At 41.2% G+C, this 16,776-nt stretch overlaps 1 protein-coding gene across 1 annotated transcript in view; it reads left to right on the top strand.

Moving 5' to 3' along the window:
- CARMIL1 (capping protein regulator and myosin 1 linker 1) overlaps positions 1 to 16,776 on the top strand; it is a 192,017-nt gene that overhangs the window by 162,694 nt on the left and 12,547 nt on the right. The window contains exons 30-33 of the mRNA XM_033053339.1: positions 5,088 to 5,154; positions 5,455 to 5,651; positions 9,630 to 9,736; positions 11,871 to 12,303. Of these exons, the coding sequence (XP_032909230.1) occupies positions 5,088 to 5,154; positions 5,455 to 5,651; positions 9,630 to 9,736; positions 11,871 to 12,303 (804 nt within the window). The remainder of the gene's footprint in view (positions 1 to 5,087; positions 5,155 to 5,454; positions 5,652 to 9,629; positions 9,737 to 11,870; positions 12,304 to 16,776) is intronic.

Here is a 16,776-nt window from a genome sequence, read left to right as displayed (position 1 = left end):
AAGAGAGATTCTGACAGAGAGATTGAGTAAGAGTGTATGTGTGCATGGATAGCATACAAAAATGAGAGTAATGAGGTGGTTTGCCTGAATCATTGCTAGCTGAGAACTCTTGCATAAAGCCAAAGTTTTTGAGGGTAAAAGAAAATTTAAAAAAACCCCCCACAACCCTGAGGCAAAACCCCAACAAACAAACAACTGACCCTGATGACAGGAGGAAAATAAAGGAGAGGAGCTGGGTGTAAGAACATACAGCACTTTCTTGACAAGATGTTTAATCCACACCATAACTACTTCTGCCACATTCTGCTAACACCTGCAGTGTTATTATGGCAGCAGTCCCCATTCAACTTGAAAACAGAACCACACTTCTAATAATTGTTTGTTCTAACTCTAAATTCAGGAGGAGTATGGTTGGTCATGAGCCATAGAAGAGATGGGATATGGCATTTGGCATTGCTTCATTTCCTGTGACAACTGTGCTGCTTCCTTTTTTTGCTTATAGTTTTTGAAGGGAAGAGAAAAGGTTGTGCTTTAGTCATAGAACAACATCTTTCTCATGTGCCAGAAGTGCTTGAAAGTCTGTGCCTCTAAACCTCCTTATGGAAAGGAGAAATACTGTTGCTTTGGTTTAGGTTTATTTAAACCTCAAGAGAACAGACTTCCATCCTTTTTCATTCCTTCAAGAGAAGCTTTGTTTTATTTTCCTTGCTTGCTTGCACACCACAACAGACTGGCAATTTTTAATTCAGAATCTTCCTTCAGACTAGGAAGTAATAGAATTACTTTTTTTCTCACTATTGGTGCCAGCAAAATGGAAAAACACATTGGGACAGCAGGTGGCAGGTTGGCACCATTGGTGAGTGCCATATATTGGAAACAAATGTCAGAAAACCTTAATTTGCCCCAATATAGATGAAACAAGAGATCACATACTTCTCTGGTTATCCTTTGGAAATACAAAATTTATAGCACTTCCAAATACAAGAGATTTTTACCTCATTCTTGCATGTCACCTTTCCTGCTAAGATTTCCAAGTGTTTTGGCTTTAGTTTTCTTTATTTTGGTGATTCCTGGTTTTGCCTCCTTTCCTGAGAACTGCTATTGCTTTGTCTTCCCCATTCATATTCTTTTTTCTTTCTTTTTTGCTGCATGGAGACTCTCTGCTGTACAAGTGTAAGTATTTTTTTAGCTCTGCTGTTTCTGGCCTACTTGTTTATGTTTTTGTGCTCCATTTGCCTCTGTACTGCCTTGAGAGTCTCCTGGGAGACTGTAGTGCCATCCATCTGCACCTACAAATGAAATAGGCAGTGCTTCAGGAATTAGATGGGATTTACAAAAAGGTTCAGCTAATGTAGCATCCGAATTTAAATGACCCCTTGGTTTTAAGACCAAACCAAAGCAGAGTGCTGATGTTGGAGGTACAAGCACAAATGTTACTGCTCAGAAGGAAAATCAGTTGATTTGGTTTTATGTTCAAGCATCATGCAGCTTAATGAAAGGATAGTCCTTAACATGTTCTCAAAGCTGAAAACCCATATGTTGGAGACTGATTGGGGAGATTAATTTCAGGAAGGAGCAGCAAGTTGTTCATTAGTTTGTTTGAAATTTTTTGAAAGGGAAGTGACAGGAGGGTCACAGAGTATCTCTGTATCAAGTAAGATTGAATATAAATTACTTTGAAGCAGGAGGAGAAAAACATGGAAATAAGCATATCCCTTGGCACTGAGAGTAATTTCAATTATCTGTATAAACAAGGAGAGTATCTGAGATCCTGTTTCTGAAAGTACATTGTTTTCCAGCATTCAAAACAGAACGATTTCAGTTGCTGTTTTGAATTCCCAAGGTACTAGTGTTCTTCCACAGCTGGTAATAAAATTTCAGAAAACTCAAGAGAGCTCAGACAGTTTTGTGAGGAAGGCAGTCAGAAAGAAGGAATCTGGAAAAGTGATCATAGGAAGAGATCCTGGGAGCATAAAGTTAGCAATGGCACAGGACAGTGTAAAAATAAGCCTTTATTTGGAAGTGGGGTAGAGATTTGCTGGCTCACATCTACTGCAGAGGGGCACATTCATGGAGCCATCTCCTTAGATCTCAGTGGCATAGGTGCATACAGACTTCCAATAGGTCCTCTCAAACTCCAGAGATGCAGTTAATATTTCTATCTGTTCTGCCAAGCAGGCTACAATGTGCTCATGGAAAAGTAGGCAAAACAAGGAAGAATTCAGGAGGTGGTGTGCTAGAATGGAAAATCTGTGGAAGATATGTATGAGAGGAGGTGATACTAGCAGCTATTCCTCTGTGAAGGCCACAAGGGAAGCATAAGGCCGGAGAGGCACATTGTGCTTGTGAGGCCAGAGGTGGTGAGAAGGCAGATGTGCTTCTGCCAAAGCTGAGCTACCTCCATGAAATACAAGAAATGGGGCTCAGGCTGGGGAGTTCAGATACCTCCTCTAGCAATGACATGTGCACTGCTGCTGTAGCAGACTGTGTGGTGGCTGAGATGTTAAGCAGAGATTAAGCCTAATATTTTGTAAAAGAGCACACTGGCCTATTTAATTTAATGCTTTGACCCATTTTGCTCTGCGTGTGATCTAGAAAGTTCACTTGGCAAGAAGCCTTTCATCTGTGCACTTCCTAAACAGGCTAGAAAACAGAAGGTTTTCAAATAAAAGTGTATGTGGAGCTGTTATTCATGCTGTTAAAGCAAATGGGAAGCATCTCTATCCCTCTGCCTTTATCCCCAGCAACCAAGCTGCTGACAGATCATGCCAAGCTGACAGTAAGTTGCAGCAGAGACTGGCTTATGGTCATCAGCACAGGCTCTGCAGGGTCATCTGGGGGCATTTTCTTGTCTGGGAAGGAAAATTGAAATCATTCTGTTCCTGGCTGTAAGCGTTTGGAGCATTCCAGTCCTTGCACAGGAACCTCAAAACTTGCCCTGTGCTGTTTTGCATTGGTGCCCTGGGCCGAGGCAGCTCTCAGCTTGTCTGCGTTCATCCACTCAGAGCACTGGCCGTGGCTGTGCAGCTGCTGAGTGACCAGAGTCTTCTATCAGCTGCGTCTTCCTTTCTAATCTTCTTTAGCACAGGAGTTACTGTTTGCACTAAATGTAGCTTCCAGTCACACCACCCAAAAAAATGGACAAACAGACCAATATGCATGTGGATATACCTTAACAAGAGAAATGGGCCACGTCTGGAAGTGAAACCAGGACTGCTGATAGTGACTTGTAATTGTTGTGCCCCAAATGCTGATCTGCTTCAACTCTTTCTTACAGGAGGTGCAAATGCTTTGGTTATTTGAGGTTTGGGGGATGGATGGACAGCTGTTGAGGTGTGCAGTTCAGAGGCTGCCTACCTCTTGCACAGTTCACTGCAGTTTTGGCTGAAAAAATTCAGCACCTCTCCAGCCTCTTACCATGGAATCCATTGGTAACTCAAAGTAATGTCTGACCTTTTGATGCAGTAACACTTTGCCTGCTCATTAGTGTCAGAGTAAATCTGCTCAGGTGGCAAAATTCTTCCTGACTGGTCTTGAAACTGCTGTGTCATTTCCTGATGGTTGTCTAATGTGGAAGTGGAAACCTGCAACAGCTGAAGGTATCTTTTTTCCACAACAATGTACATGTCAATAAAACCAGAGCTCTGTTGCCCAGGCAGTGTTATCACTGCCCATTCTGTAGTCTTCAAGTCCTTTTCTGGTCTTGAGAACGTGGGTAATAGCTGTCCTGTCACAAAAATCTATCATAACCCTGAGCATGTTAGTAGTGGCATAATGATCCTCGTGACTACTTTGGGAATATGAATCCAGCACATGCAAGTCTGTGCACTGAACTTTCCAGCCATAAAAACTAGCAAATGTTTGCCTTAAACAGTTCATGATTTGTCTGAAATATTAATGCCAACTATGTCTTTTCTGGTTCATACAAAATTGATACTACTTATCTTTGTTAACAATTCTGTTAATGAGTGGCAAGCCATAACATCTTGCTGACTGATACTCCAGAATTTGAAGCCACTAGATTTGAAGTCACTAGGTTTCAAGACTAGCAAGTTAGTGGAAGTATATGGGTATCACTAAAGCCAGCATGTACAACTCTACCACAAAAGGAGACCATCTTTATAGAAGCTGAGTGATTTTAAATTAACTCTTGAGAAAACCTGTGGGTCAACTTTTAAACAAAAAGTCCAACAATGCTGAGCTATGTTAAGAGGTTTGGAATTGGTGATGCATCCATTTCGTGTACCAGAACTTTCTCACTATGCAAACTTTCAGAAGGCTTCAGTCAAGACAAGAAAGACAACTTTCTTCCAAAAAGAACTAACTTGAGTCTTTAGTCTGGGTATTTGTACTCTTAAGGCAACATACTCTTTTTTTTTTTTGGCAACGTGAAGATCAGAAGGCTAATAGCACATAATTCAATAACTGTGTTGAATATATGCTGAACTTTCCACCTCTTCTCAATGTGTCAAAAGTCCAGGGAAGTCATGTGTTTGCTACAGATACTGCCAACACTGACATGGTGTTCCTGTTTTTTGAAGAAGGGCTGTATTCTCCAAGGCTTATTTTCCAAGGGAAGTTTGGTGAGCTGTGTGGTGATGTCCAGAAGCATAGATTCCCAGTAACATGTCACTAACAAATGAACTGAGGAAGTGTACTTTGTATCAAAAATAAAGGCCAGAGCAAGAGGTAGACAATTCCTGTTATTAACTGTGCAATGTTGGACAAAGTAATTAAGTCTTAAATGAGTCCCTCGTGATCTCTGCAGAGGTGAGATTTTAATTGTTCCCTTGTTTTACAGTTGGGGATCAAAAAGTTAATGCTTGGACAGTTTCAATAATCATCCTGTGTGCAGCCTGAACTTTTAGTGGGAAAAATGAAATACCTGCCTGGTTCTGTTCAAAGTCAGTTGAACAAAATATAAATTTTAAATAAGTTCTGAATGTATGAGAGAGGGAGGAAAAAACCCATTCCCTTCTGCTGTTAAATCAAATCAGATCTTTAAATAGTTCATAGGCTTGGAAAACTGTTTTGTTGTAATTTCTTTTGTCCCCTAAAGTAATTTTTATTTTGTTTTGTGTTGATAGATGACTCCTAAATCAAAAAGGAAAAGCATCCACAGTAGAATGCTCCGGCCGGTGTCCAGAGCTTTTGGTAAGTGAAAATTCCTTAAAACCATTTTGTTTCTTTGCTTGCCTAAGGCGGTTCTAGATGGTCCTTGACTGAAAAGCACAGGTGACTCTCCCTCCCTCTGGACTGCATTTGTGGCCCACACTCCCTGCTTTGTTTTGGGACTCTGCTAATGTGTTTAGTAGTCAATAGTTGCTCACAGAGACATCGTGACTAAATTCCGTGAATGTGCTTATATTTATTTGCCAACAAAAAGAGGAATGACATTGTCTTTTGTTTTAAATATCATGTTAAATCTAATTAGAAAGTTTTGATTTCTCTTAGAAATGGAATTTGATCTAGATAAAGCACTGGAAGAAGTACCTATCCATATAGAAGATCCACCGTTTCCTTCCAGCAGGCCAGACAAACGAACTTCTGGATTCATTTCAGAGCTGCCATCAGAAGAAGGAAGGAAACTGGAACACTTTACAAAATTAAGGCCCAAAAGGAATAAAAAGCAACAGCCCAGCCAAGCAGCAGTGAGTCTACATTAAAATATTGCTGGCAATTTTGTGTGTTGATTGCTTTTTGCCATGAGTCAGGTCTTGCAGTGTAATGAGGACAATGGTTGAAAGTGTAAGAAGCCATAAGCAACTACTTAATTTTTCTTCTGGTATCCGTGTCTTTCAGTGTGCTATCCCTATTACACACTTTTTGTCTTGTCTGACACAGCCTAAGTCCAGGATATGTTTTATCCTTTTTTATTTTTGCCTTTTTTTTTCATGGAAGCAGTTTCTGGAGGTGTTTGGAGCTTTCACAGGAAATGCACAAAATATCATGAGACTTCCCAATTACATTCCAAGGCTTTGTTAAGTCTTAATCCTTTTTTCTGCCTGCATTAAGATGTGGTAACTTGGCATGAATTCTTATTTCCATCAGCTCTCAGAGGAGCTACTCTCTGACACCCAGCTTCCCACAACTCCTAAACAGAAGATGGTGTTTGGGCCAGCAAATCTGCATAGTCACAGATCTGCTTTTCATGCTGGAGCCTGCCTTAGAAAGACAAAACAGAAGTGCGCTGTCTGTTCACGAAAGGCATTGGTGTGAACTCAATATACGTGCGTGGAGTTCCCACAGTTCCATTTCCTTGGCACACCACATCAGTAAAGATTTATTTCTGTGATGGTGTGTCCTAAGGGTATGTAAGGACAGATCTGGAGGAGTTACAGAGTTATCTCACAGCTACAGAGCACAGCTGATATGATAAGTAGCCCTATCAAGGGGCAGCCTTTGCCTCTCTGTGTTAGGCTGCCTCATGATAAATGCCTGTGGCCTCTTCTGCTTCCTGAGGATTTCCAATTGAGAGGATCCTTGAATATTTCCCTAATGCTGGGAAAGATAGTATCATGCAGTGGAGTGGTTTTTGTACCACTTGGAAAGAGAGAAACATTTAGGCAAAGGGAATATTCAAACCAACTTTCCATTCCCTTGTGCTTCACCAGGAAGGTTAGAGGTAGCAGAAGAATGGATTTGACTCCATGTAGTGAAAAGACATCTGTGTTTACTTCTCCCAGTTCTATTGCTGCAGAAGGCACATGTTTTCCCAGTTGCTTCCAAACTCAGTGCATCCTGTGCCATTTGCACAGGGAGGTGGAAGGAGTGGGGGCGTGGGAGGGGCAAGTGCTTCACTACCAGACGTGGAACTAGGACATAACAGTATTTTCTTCAACAGCAACAAAAAGGTCACTCCTTGTTCAGGAGAAGTTTTACTTCCCATGATAGTGCAGTGTTGTGGGAATGCTCATCCATATTGAATTAATTAGGAAATTGGGAGTTTATTTAGTTGCAAATGTTGAAAGGAGCTTTTTTTAGTTAAACTCATTTGTCCCTGTCTCGTTTCTACGAACCATTTAGTTCCTTACTAGTTCTGACCTCAAAATGAGTCCAAACAAATTTTTGAAAGACTTGAGATGTTTGTTTTGATGCTCCCAAAAATGAAACAACCAGATTTTGGAGGTCAGAGTCTTGAGTGGACTGTGACATTGCTTGCAGAGTTGATTTGGTGCTGGTTTTACCACTTCAAGAATACAGAAAGCAGTGCTTAGGGAAGGCACTTGAAATATGAGAGGCAAAATCTTGACCTTTCCTGCTGCTTAAAGCAGATCTGTTGGGTTGTTTGATGTTCCCATTATTTGTATTTAGTAATTCAAGAGGTCTCAGATGATTGTAGTTGTACTTCTCTTGTTTTGCTGGAAAATGGATTTGTTCTTTGAAAGCTCAAAAATGTAAGAAAAGTAAGGAGAAAATGGAGAAAAAAAGAAACAAACTTTTAACTTCAGTTGGGTGGGCGGGCAGAAGAAGGATTTATAGTTTTGTCAGCGTTTCTTCTGGAACGAGTGTTTAGAGAGGGGGGAAATGACAGGGGAAAAAAGAAAAACTCAAAACCATCCACTCCCAAGTAGCTTTAACTTTGAAGCAAAATGATAAAACAGTTGTTTATAATTTAGATTTTTGTGAGATCTTAACCTCATGAGTCCTTCCCTCATGTGTGAAGATTTAGTACAGCAAAGTAGATGAATCTCTAATGGATGAAAGAGATTGTGATTCATCTTATTTATTTCTGCTTCAAAGCCATTTTTTTCCTTAACAAAGAAACATGCTTGCTTTTAAAATTAAGCTCAAGAAGAGATAAAAGAGGACAAATGAAGACTTAACCCTTTTTTTTAGACTAAAACACAAACCAGAACTCAGTCTTACAGTAAATACTAGTTCTAATAAGTGTTACAATAAACAGCCATTAGGATATCCTGTACCTTGAGGACCTTATTGGACCCTCAACATTTCTGTACATCTTTTGTTATATTTTAGGAACTTGCCAGTGTTTCAAATGCAAATTGTTTTCTCTTTATGAGGTAGATCTTCTCATTTTCTGTAGATCATTGGATCCTGGAATTAGCCCCACTTCAGGAGATGCTCTTGCTTTTAATACTTCCATGTTTATCCCTACTGTCTGGAGGATTCCAGTATCAATATGAAGGGGTTTGTCATTTCTGTTAAATGTGTCAGTCGCTTTTATTTTGTGTTTCTGTAGAGATGCCAGTGATAAGGGGTTTGTGACAGAGACCAACCCAGATGAAGGCACGTGCACTCCTACTGTGAGATGTTCAGTTAAACAAGTTCTCTACAGAGCATGGCAAAGGTGGCAGAGTTGGAAATCTGATAAATCACTGTGCTAATTTAGAATAGACCCGTTTTTAATAGAAAATCTGTTGGCAGCTTAACTGGCAACAAAGCAGTCATTGCCATGGCTCTTTTCAGATGAGTATTAGATTGCTACAGCAGGTATTAATAAAATATTAACTATTATATTTGATAACAAAAATAACAGGTTTCAGGAATGGAAAGTAAAAAGTTTCATGGCTCTGTCAAAGCACTGGTTCATATGAAGTCCATTTTTCTGACTTAATAAGATTTGGTTTGATGTTAATAGCAGCTTTTAAAAGTAGTGAAGCGTAGAAAAGAGTTTGTATTCCACATCAGAAGAGAAGATGGGATTACTCTTGAGTTACCGTGGAAACTAGGAGATTCCTTGATTTGAATTGTTTCAAATTACAAACCCTGATATTTTGTGTCCTGGTCCCTAGCACTACGAAGAATACAACTGGGTTGGGTCTTGAGGAGTCCTCTATAGTCATCTAAAAAGTTTCCATATGGTATTTAAATTAAAGGAAGTCTCTTTACTGGTAATAGAGCTTTTCCACATCAAAGCCGCATACAGGAGCTAGACCACATGAGAAGTCCTCCCTGGAGACTGCTTGTTTCATCTTCAGGAGGCTGCAGAGTCACCAGCTAATCTTCACAGGGCCTTTGTGGTTGGCAGGTATTTCAAAGCCAGCCTGGTTTATATGCCTGAGGTCATCCATATTCAAAATGTGGGCATTGAAACCAAAGATGGGGAGCAGGTTTGCTGTTTTCAGACATTGAGCAAATGTCTGTGTTTGGCTCCTAAAGTGGAACACCTGATTCTGTATTTAGAGTCTCTGCTTTTGGAAGTGCTAGACTGAATGAATTATAAAAGGCTCTGCTAGTCTACTGGAACTCTGTTTCTAAATGTCTAAGTCCAAATTCCAGATCATAAGTTTTTCTCCAAATAGGGAAACAACTGGCTGTTGAAAATACTTTCTCTTCAGTTCACCACCTGATCAGGATTTATTTTTTTCTGTGTTTTGTTGCTTGTCTGACTGACCCACTGCTCTATTGTCTCAAGCCCAAGGCATTTGATTCCTGGCTTCATGCACTGAAGCATCCAGTATGTCACTGGTGTTTTGGGTTACTTTGCATTTGATGTAATGCATCAGCTGGCCTTGCTAGAGGGGAAATTCCAGTAGTGGTTCTGTTGTCTGCACTGAGTTTTGGTTGACACACATAATTTTTATAATGTCTTAACTCTTAATTATTATCACTGGAGCAAACATGCTTGGATTGTTGTATAACAGAGAGTTTTTTTCTTTTGTCAGGTGTCTGCTGGAGTTCCACCAGAAGGGGATCAGAATGGCCTCATGGGGAGAGTGGATGAAGGTGTGGATGAATTTTTCACTAAGAAAGTGACAAAAATGGATTCAAAGTAAGTTAAAAAAAACTTACAGAAGTTATTTTTTTTAAAAGTCCATCTTGATAACTGGGCAAGCAGCACTTTCAAACTGTGCTTGACTCCTGTTCCCAATATCCAAGGTTCCAGTAGTCAAAGTCAGAAAATACCTTAGTAGTCAAGACATTGTGAATTCAATTACCTACCCTTAAAAGTGGGTATATACTTTGAAATAAATTTATACTTTGAAATGAATTACTTTACTATACTATGTTGGGGGGATTAATGACTAGTGTGTATTCTTATAATTCAGCTGACTTCATTTTACCCTTCAGTGAAGCTCATTAGAGCTGGAGTAGAGCTTTGTATTGGTTGAAAGTCTCCCCGATGCTCTTTGTACACGTGGGTGTTTCTCTGTAGTGAGGAGTACTGTTGGGTACAGTGTTTTCACAGATGACAGTAGATTTATGCTGGTTTTGAAATAGGTTAAAGATGTGTTTCACCAGTTTGTAGTATTCCGGATTTAAGCAAAACATTAATCTGAAAGATGTCTCCCTCTTTATGTAAGGGTTACAGAGCTTATGCAGTTGCTTTGACACAACCATGCATGTAGATGTTCTCGAATGCATGCATGTTTGTGCATGTGGACACACAAAATATTTCCATAACTAAATGAGAAAGGGTGATTTCCAGGCAACTTGGAATGACTCTTTGTGTGCTGTATGTGACATCCATTAAGGAAAACAGTAAGTGTTGACTAGTAAATAGTTGTGCCAGGAAAAGCAAATGCTCTAAAGTCACTATGAGTTACAGGTATCTATAGTGGCATATGAAGCCATGTGTGGTATTCTATGTTAGAGGCATGAAATTATGGTAGCTTTGAAAAATGTCCTAAGGTTAAATGCTGGGTGCTCACAGGCATGCATTCTGTGCTTCCCTTGGGTGCCTGCCAGCTGCTCATTTCAGATGTCCCTGTGAACTTGCACCATCCCTGTTTACCCATCCTCGCCATGCTCTTTGCTGAGGATCTTTATTTGGGACACCAGTGGCTCTCTTTCCAGTTTGGGTGCTTTTATGCTTTTATACGAATGTGTATGTGCTCAGCTTTGCCTTTAAGTGTGAATACTCTTCTCAGAAGATGCCTCCAGAAAGTCTTAGTGGCAGCTGGGTTCTTTAGGGATTGGTTTTGCATATTTGTTCTTTTGGGTTTAGTGGCTTTTTTTTTTTTTGAGGATGAGCATCTGCACTGTAAAAGTGACTTCTGTATTCCTTACTGATAGAAAATGGCTGTTCTAGTAGTTTCTATTTCAAGCACAGCCCTTAAGGAACAAGATCTCCCACAAGTTATGTTAAACATGTGCCTAGATCAATTCTTGTCCTTTTACTAATGGGCAGGTACCAACCACAGGCAGTGTGCTCTGGAAACAGAGCAGAGTGAAATTGTATGTTGTGGTGAGTTGACCCTGTGCCCACTATAGCTGCTCTATCACTCCCCTTCTGCTGGACAGAGGAGAGAAAATGTAATGAGAGGCTTGGGTTGAGATAAGGGCAGGGAGAGATGTCTTGCCAGTTACTATCATGGGCAAAACAGACTCAACTTGGGGGAAAATAAATTTGATATATTACCAATCAAATCAGACTATGATAATGAGAAATAAATCAAACCTTAAAAATACCTCTCCCCACCACTCCTCCTTTCCAGGGCTCAACTTCACTCCTGATTGTCTCTACCCTCTCCTCCACAGTAGCACAGGGGACAGGGAATGGTGGCTGCAATCAGTTCATCACACATTCTCTGTGCTCCTTCCTCTTCAGCAGGAGGCCTCCTTACACAGAAGCCACTCCTGGAGACCCCTGCTACCAAAACCTGGCCATGCAAACCCAGTGTATACATGCATAGACAGGTTGGTTAGAGCTGTCTGGTGTTAGAAACAGCTGGATGCCCAGTGCAGATGAAACAACTGCACAAAGCAGCACAGAAATCCTCAAGATGTTATGATCAGTGCTACTTGTCCTGTTTTTAATATAGAGACACCAGGTACTGATTGGGCCTAGGGCAATATATGGGTCACATAAAAGTTTAGCTGTGCCTGGAAGAAGTCATGTGATAGTACTTATAAAAGGGAAGAGGTGAGTGGAGAAAAGTTGGACATGTCTGTGTCTTTTTTAGGAGACCATCAACTAAAAGTTCAGACAGCAGTGAGCACAGTGAAACAGGTGATGAGAAGAAGAAAAGGGACTCAAGGAAGAGTGGTTTCCTCAACTTAATCAAATCAAGAGGCTCCAAATCCGAACGTCCCCAGACTGTGTCGGTGGCAGAGGAGCCCTCTTCACCCAAGGTTGCTGCAAAAAGTCCAGCTTTAGACACAAGCAAGAAGGAGACAAAGCCTGCAGAGCAGAACGGTGGCGCAGAGCGATCCGAGGAATTAAAGACACCAGACTCACTGGAGGAGGGGCAGACAGAGGATGTGGCAAAAGCTGACAGGGGTGACAGCAAGGGAAGCCCCCAGGGAGGCCGGAGGTACGGTGTGCAAGTGATGGGCAGTGGACTTCTCGCAGAAATGAAAGCCAAGCAGGAGAAGAGAGCTGCCTCTGCTCAAAAGGTGAAGGCAATTTGATTTCTTTTGAATTATTAAAAAAAAAGAGCAAAACTGTGTGTCTTATGGAGAGTGGGTTGGGACTGCAAGGGTTGGTGGCTAGGGCTTGACACATCAGTCCTGCTTTCCAAGAGGGATTGTGGTGTTCTGAAAGAGGATTCTCTCTGCTGTGGTGTTGAGCACAAACAGCCTGGCCAAGGCACCCTCTGCACATGTGGAGCAGGAGTTGCACCCTTAAGCCTTTTGCCCATCGTGGGGAAGGGGTGACTCCTGCCCTTGCACTTGGTGTCAGACCATCACAAACACAGAAGAGGACATGTACAGTAATTTCACGATTATAAGCCACACCATCTTGACTAAAATTTTGCTCCCACCCCGGAAATGCGGCTTACACTCAGGAGCAGCTAATATGTGAAAAGATTTCTGAAATTTCCAACCCCAGAAGTGCAGCCAAGGTGCCGACCTGAGCACCTGCCAGTAAAACCCGGAATTATGCGATTGTTACAAATTGGTTACTCTGTTGCGCGGTGGATGCAGGTGGGTTCTGTGCCGGCAATGCGGGGAGGGAGGGAGGCGGGGGCTCCCTCCTTCAGGCAGCGCAGCCCAGGGGAGAGGCGGGGCCTCCGTGCTGCCATCCCCCTGGCCCAGGGGGAAGCGGGGGGCTCCCGCCCCTGCCTGCCGCCACGGGAGCGAGGGGGCTCCATCCCCACCTGCCAACACCACCGTGGGTGCCGGCGGGCTCTGTCCCCGCCTGACACTGCGGCGCCGGGCTGGGGCAAGCGAACCCGGCGGCAACGGTGGCCGGCCCCAAGCAGCAGCGCTGAGCTGGGCCACCTGGCCCCGTCGGCAGCCCCGAGCGGGCCGAGCCCGCACCGCCTGAACTGAGCCAGTAAATCCTGCGATTCTGTTACTACTTGGCAACTTTGTTGCATGCGGGTCCTCACTGCGAACGACAGAGTGCCTTAGAATTGGGTGCGGCTTGTGTATGGACAAAGAAAGAAATGTTGCCAACGCCCCGAGATGCGGCCTATAGTCAGTGCAGCTTGTAATCATGAAATTACTGTAATTGTTTGCACATATCGCAGAATAACTTGGGGGCAACTAGTAAGCCCAGCTCAGTGTCTCCACCCTATATGATGCGTACTGAAATTGCTTCAGAAAAGGTAAAACTAGGACAGGCTTCTCACTGTGTGCCCCTTGCACACCAGTTCCTCAGGTATGTGGCAGAGTTAACTACAGTGGTGGCTGGCTGAACTCTTTCAGAAAATTATGTAGACAGATGGAGAGGTCTGCTATGTATTAAATTATATACATGCACAGAGGCAAATCTGTTTACCAGTCACTGTTTACAATATTTTGCATATACTTTTCTTGTTGCACTTTTTCATTTTTATGTCCTTTTGTACACGCCTAATTATTTTTATGCCTTCGATTTATGTATTTCAGATACTAAAAACGAAAGGAAATAACCTGTTAAAAATTATTTCCAATTGTCTGTCCAGATTCACTTTGCTCTCTGTAATTTTCTCTTCTGTGAAGTGCTGATCCTGGGCAGGAACTCTGCTTCACTCTTCCAATGTATAGAGTGGAATATCCTTGTGTTCCTCCAAAGCATTCTGTGCTGGCCTATTTTGCCTGATGCCCATTTGCCATTGGTCCTCCCCGTTATTATCCTCTGCTTCCTGCCAGCTGCAATTGGCATAGTTCACATATACCAAAGAATCAGCCTTTTTTCACTTCTCTCCTCCTCTTCCATGTGCAGGGCACTCAGATGTTCTCCATTTGCCACCACTGTCCCTGTAATTTAAGAGGTGTTACTTAAAGCAAAGCTCATCTGTGCTTTGTTGTGTTTTCCTTCATTTAACACGTACAGAGTTGTCTTGCTGTGGCCAAGCAAGGCACCCAAAGTCCATTTTTACCTTTCTTCACAGTCTAGTAGTGCTTGCCATGATGTGTGAGCCATTCCTGCAGACACCAGAGTCTTGTCATAAGCAGATTTGGATTAATGCAGTTGTCTGTGGATCATTAAAGGGATCCTCAGTGCAAAAGCGATTTTTCTAAAGAATGACCAATTCCCTCCTTCCTCATTGGTATTAAGTAATGCCCATGAATAGTCTCATTGACTTCTAAAGCACCAGGTTTTCAAATAAAATGCCATATGATTTTGAGTAAGACTATTATGTCATTTATAAAATACCAAGATATTCCAGATTATATGAATTTTTACAAGTGCATAATTGTGTATGCTTCATGCTCTGTGGGTTCTTAACACTTGCTATCTGCAGTGAGTCAAACCTGAAAGGACATGACTGATGTATAATATTAGCATGTGTAATTTTTTTATAAGTAAGGAAAGTAAAAGTCCTCTTCAATTGGTGAGCTTTCATAACATTAATTGGAAACTTTATTTTCTTCCATCAGAAGGAAAAACTGTTGTTGCCTATTCCAAGGTTTTGGGGTGGTTTTTTTACCACACTTAACTTATTTACTGTCTGGAAAGGTTAGTCCTCTTATTTCAGGTTTAAATTGCAAGAAAATAATATTACTGATCTTATTTTTTGTACAATTTTATATTTATGGAATGCAAAACTGTCTATATACACATGCATATACATATGCATATACAAAAAAGTGGCAATAAGACTGAACTGAAATAGGAATCTGTACACAGCAGAGTATTGAGTTATCTATCCTTAATGTTGCTCAGAGGAAACAAAACTGAAGTGCTATTCAAAAGCATTTTTCACATACTTCACCCATCACAATATCAAATAATTTAGGCTTGTACTTTTATTCATGATACTCATGAAATCATACAGTATCCTGACACTTGAGCTGCAGAAGACAGCATCCCACTGCTACATTGTTTAGGATTGTTATGATAGCAAGTTCTGTAACATCTTCAAATTTATCAGAATTTCAGTATGATAGAAAATTGTATTCTCCTGTAAGGTACAGATGGCTGCGTATATTCTGAGCTATTTTACATGAAAACAAAGCCAGAAGGAATTTACTATTTCATTCATACCCTACCACAGTCTTGTTACAGATAAAAGTCATGAGCAGGTGCAGAGTAGATGGAAAGATGGTAAATGCATTTTTGTTTTCTTTCGCTTAGAATACAACGTGGGAATTGGCACTAATGGTAAAGTCAAGTATTTGCAGATCAGTGTTGCCTCAAGACGCACATAAACAGGTCTTTTAGCTCCATCTAGTGTTACACACTGGATTTTTAAATACGGAAACCATCATTCATAGCCTATTTATTCCCTCTCAGTGGCACCCAACTCTGCAGTGTTTCCCAACCTTGTACAAATTCCTATTAAAAATGCAGCCTGGGCATTATTTATCTGCATGATGAATTCACCTGCATTGATCTGACTTCTCAGGGTTTTGCAGCCAGTGTTTAGTGATGTCTGGGGACCGTAAGCTGTTTGTAATGTGTGTGCAGTAGGTAGCCAAACATACTCAAATCCTAATTGCATTTTTAAGTACTACACTAATAGGTGCCAGCACTGGCTTTTCTACTTGTCTTGGTACATGGTCATATTTCCCCAGTAGTCCCATAATTAGAGAGGGAGGAAGAAACTACAGTGAAATTAGTTTCATGCAGTCATGCAGCTCTCCTAAGTAATTAACTGTAGCTAAGTGTTATGCATCTTTCTTCAGTATTTACATAAGAAAATTAATTCCTCAGTGAAAGTTCATGAGAATTTACATTACATGAAAAGCTTGTTGCAAAAAAGGTGTTTTTTTCCAAGGTACAGAAGAAAAACCCAGCAAAAGGAGAGTGGTAATCCCTTTAAAAATATATAGCCAAGACAGTCTTATAGAATAATGTGTAACTTTGGGAGGTGAACATGTGAGAATTTAGCCAAAATATCAGTATCAGTCAATAAGTGGAATAAAAACTGAGTTTCAGTGGCACAAACCCCTAATATCTCTATTATCTTTGGAGGTGACTATTTTTTGGACACCATAGCTAAATGTTCTGGCCCTACAAGTCGCAGCATTTCTAGAGTTTATCCGTCCAGAAGACTTAATTTTATCAGGGTAGTTTTACAGTACAGGAAACTTAATGATTATTCTGATGGCACACCCTCCTTAATGCAATGTGCCATTTTAAGTGTTCACCTGTTCTTAGAGGAGAGGTTGGGAGAAAGCATCAGCCTGCCAGGTCTTATACGGGAATGGCAAACACTCAGCATCTCCATTCTCTTTGTTGTATTGAAGAGAGGCTTTGTTTGAGGAGCTGTGAAATTACATGAGCAAAGTGGAGGTGTATCAGTAAATCTGTAAGGCCAGTTACACTGTCTTCTGCATCACTCCTTAAAATCATCTTCTCTTGAAATGCCTGGGAAAGGCACACAGCCAGCATGAATATTTATAGATCATTTCTTTCTACTTGTATTTGAAATACTATTTTCACTCTAATAACATCAGTTTCTCTGAATAGGTAGGTACTCCTGCTCTTTGTAA

This window comes from Catharus ustulatus, chromosome 1 (assembly GCF_009819885.2).
Source record: "Catharus ustulatus isolate bCatUst1 chromosome 1, bCatUst1.pri.v2, whole genome shotgun sequence".
In the NCBI taxonomy this organism is placed as follows: Eukaryota; Metazoa; Chordata; class Aves; order Passeriformes; family Turdidae; genus Catharus; species Catharus ustulatus.
Note: the sequence above shows the minus strand (reverse complement) of the source record. Positions and strands in the feature narration are given on the sequence as shown.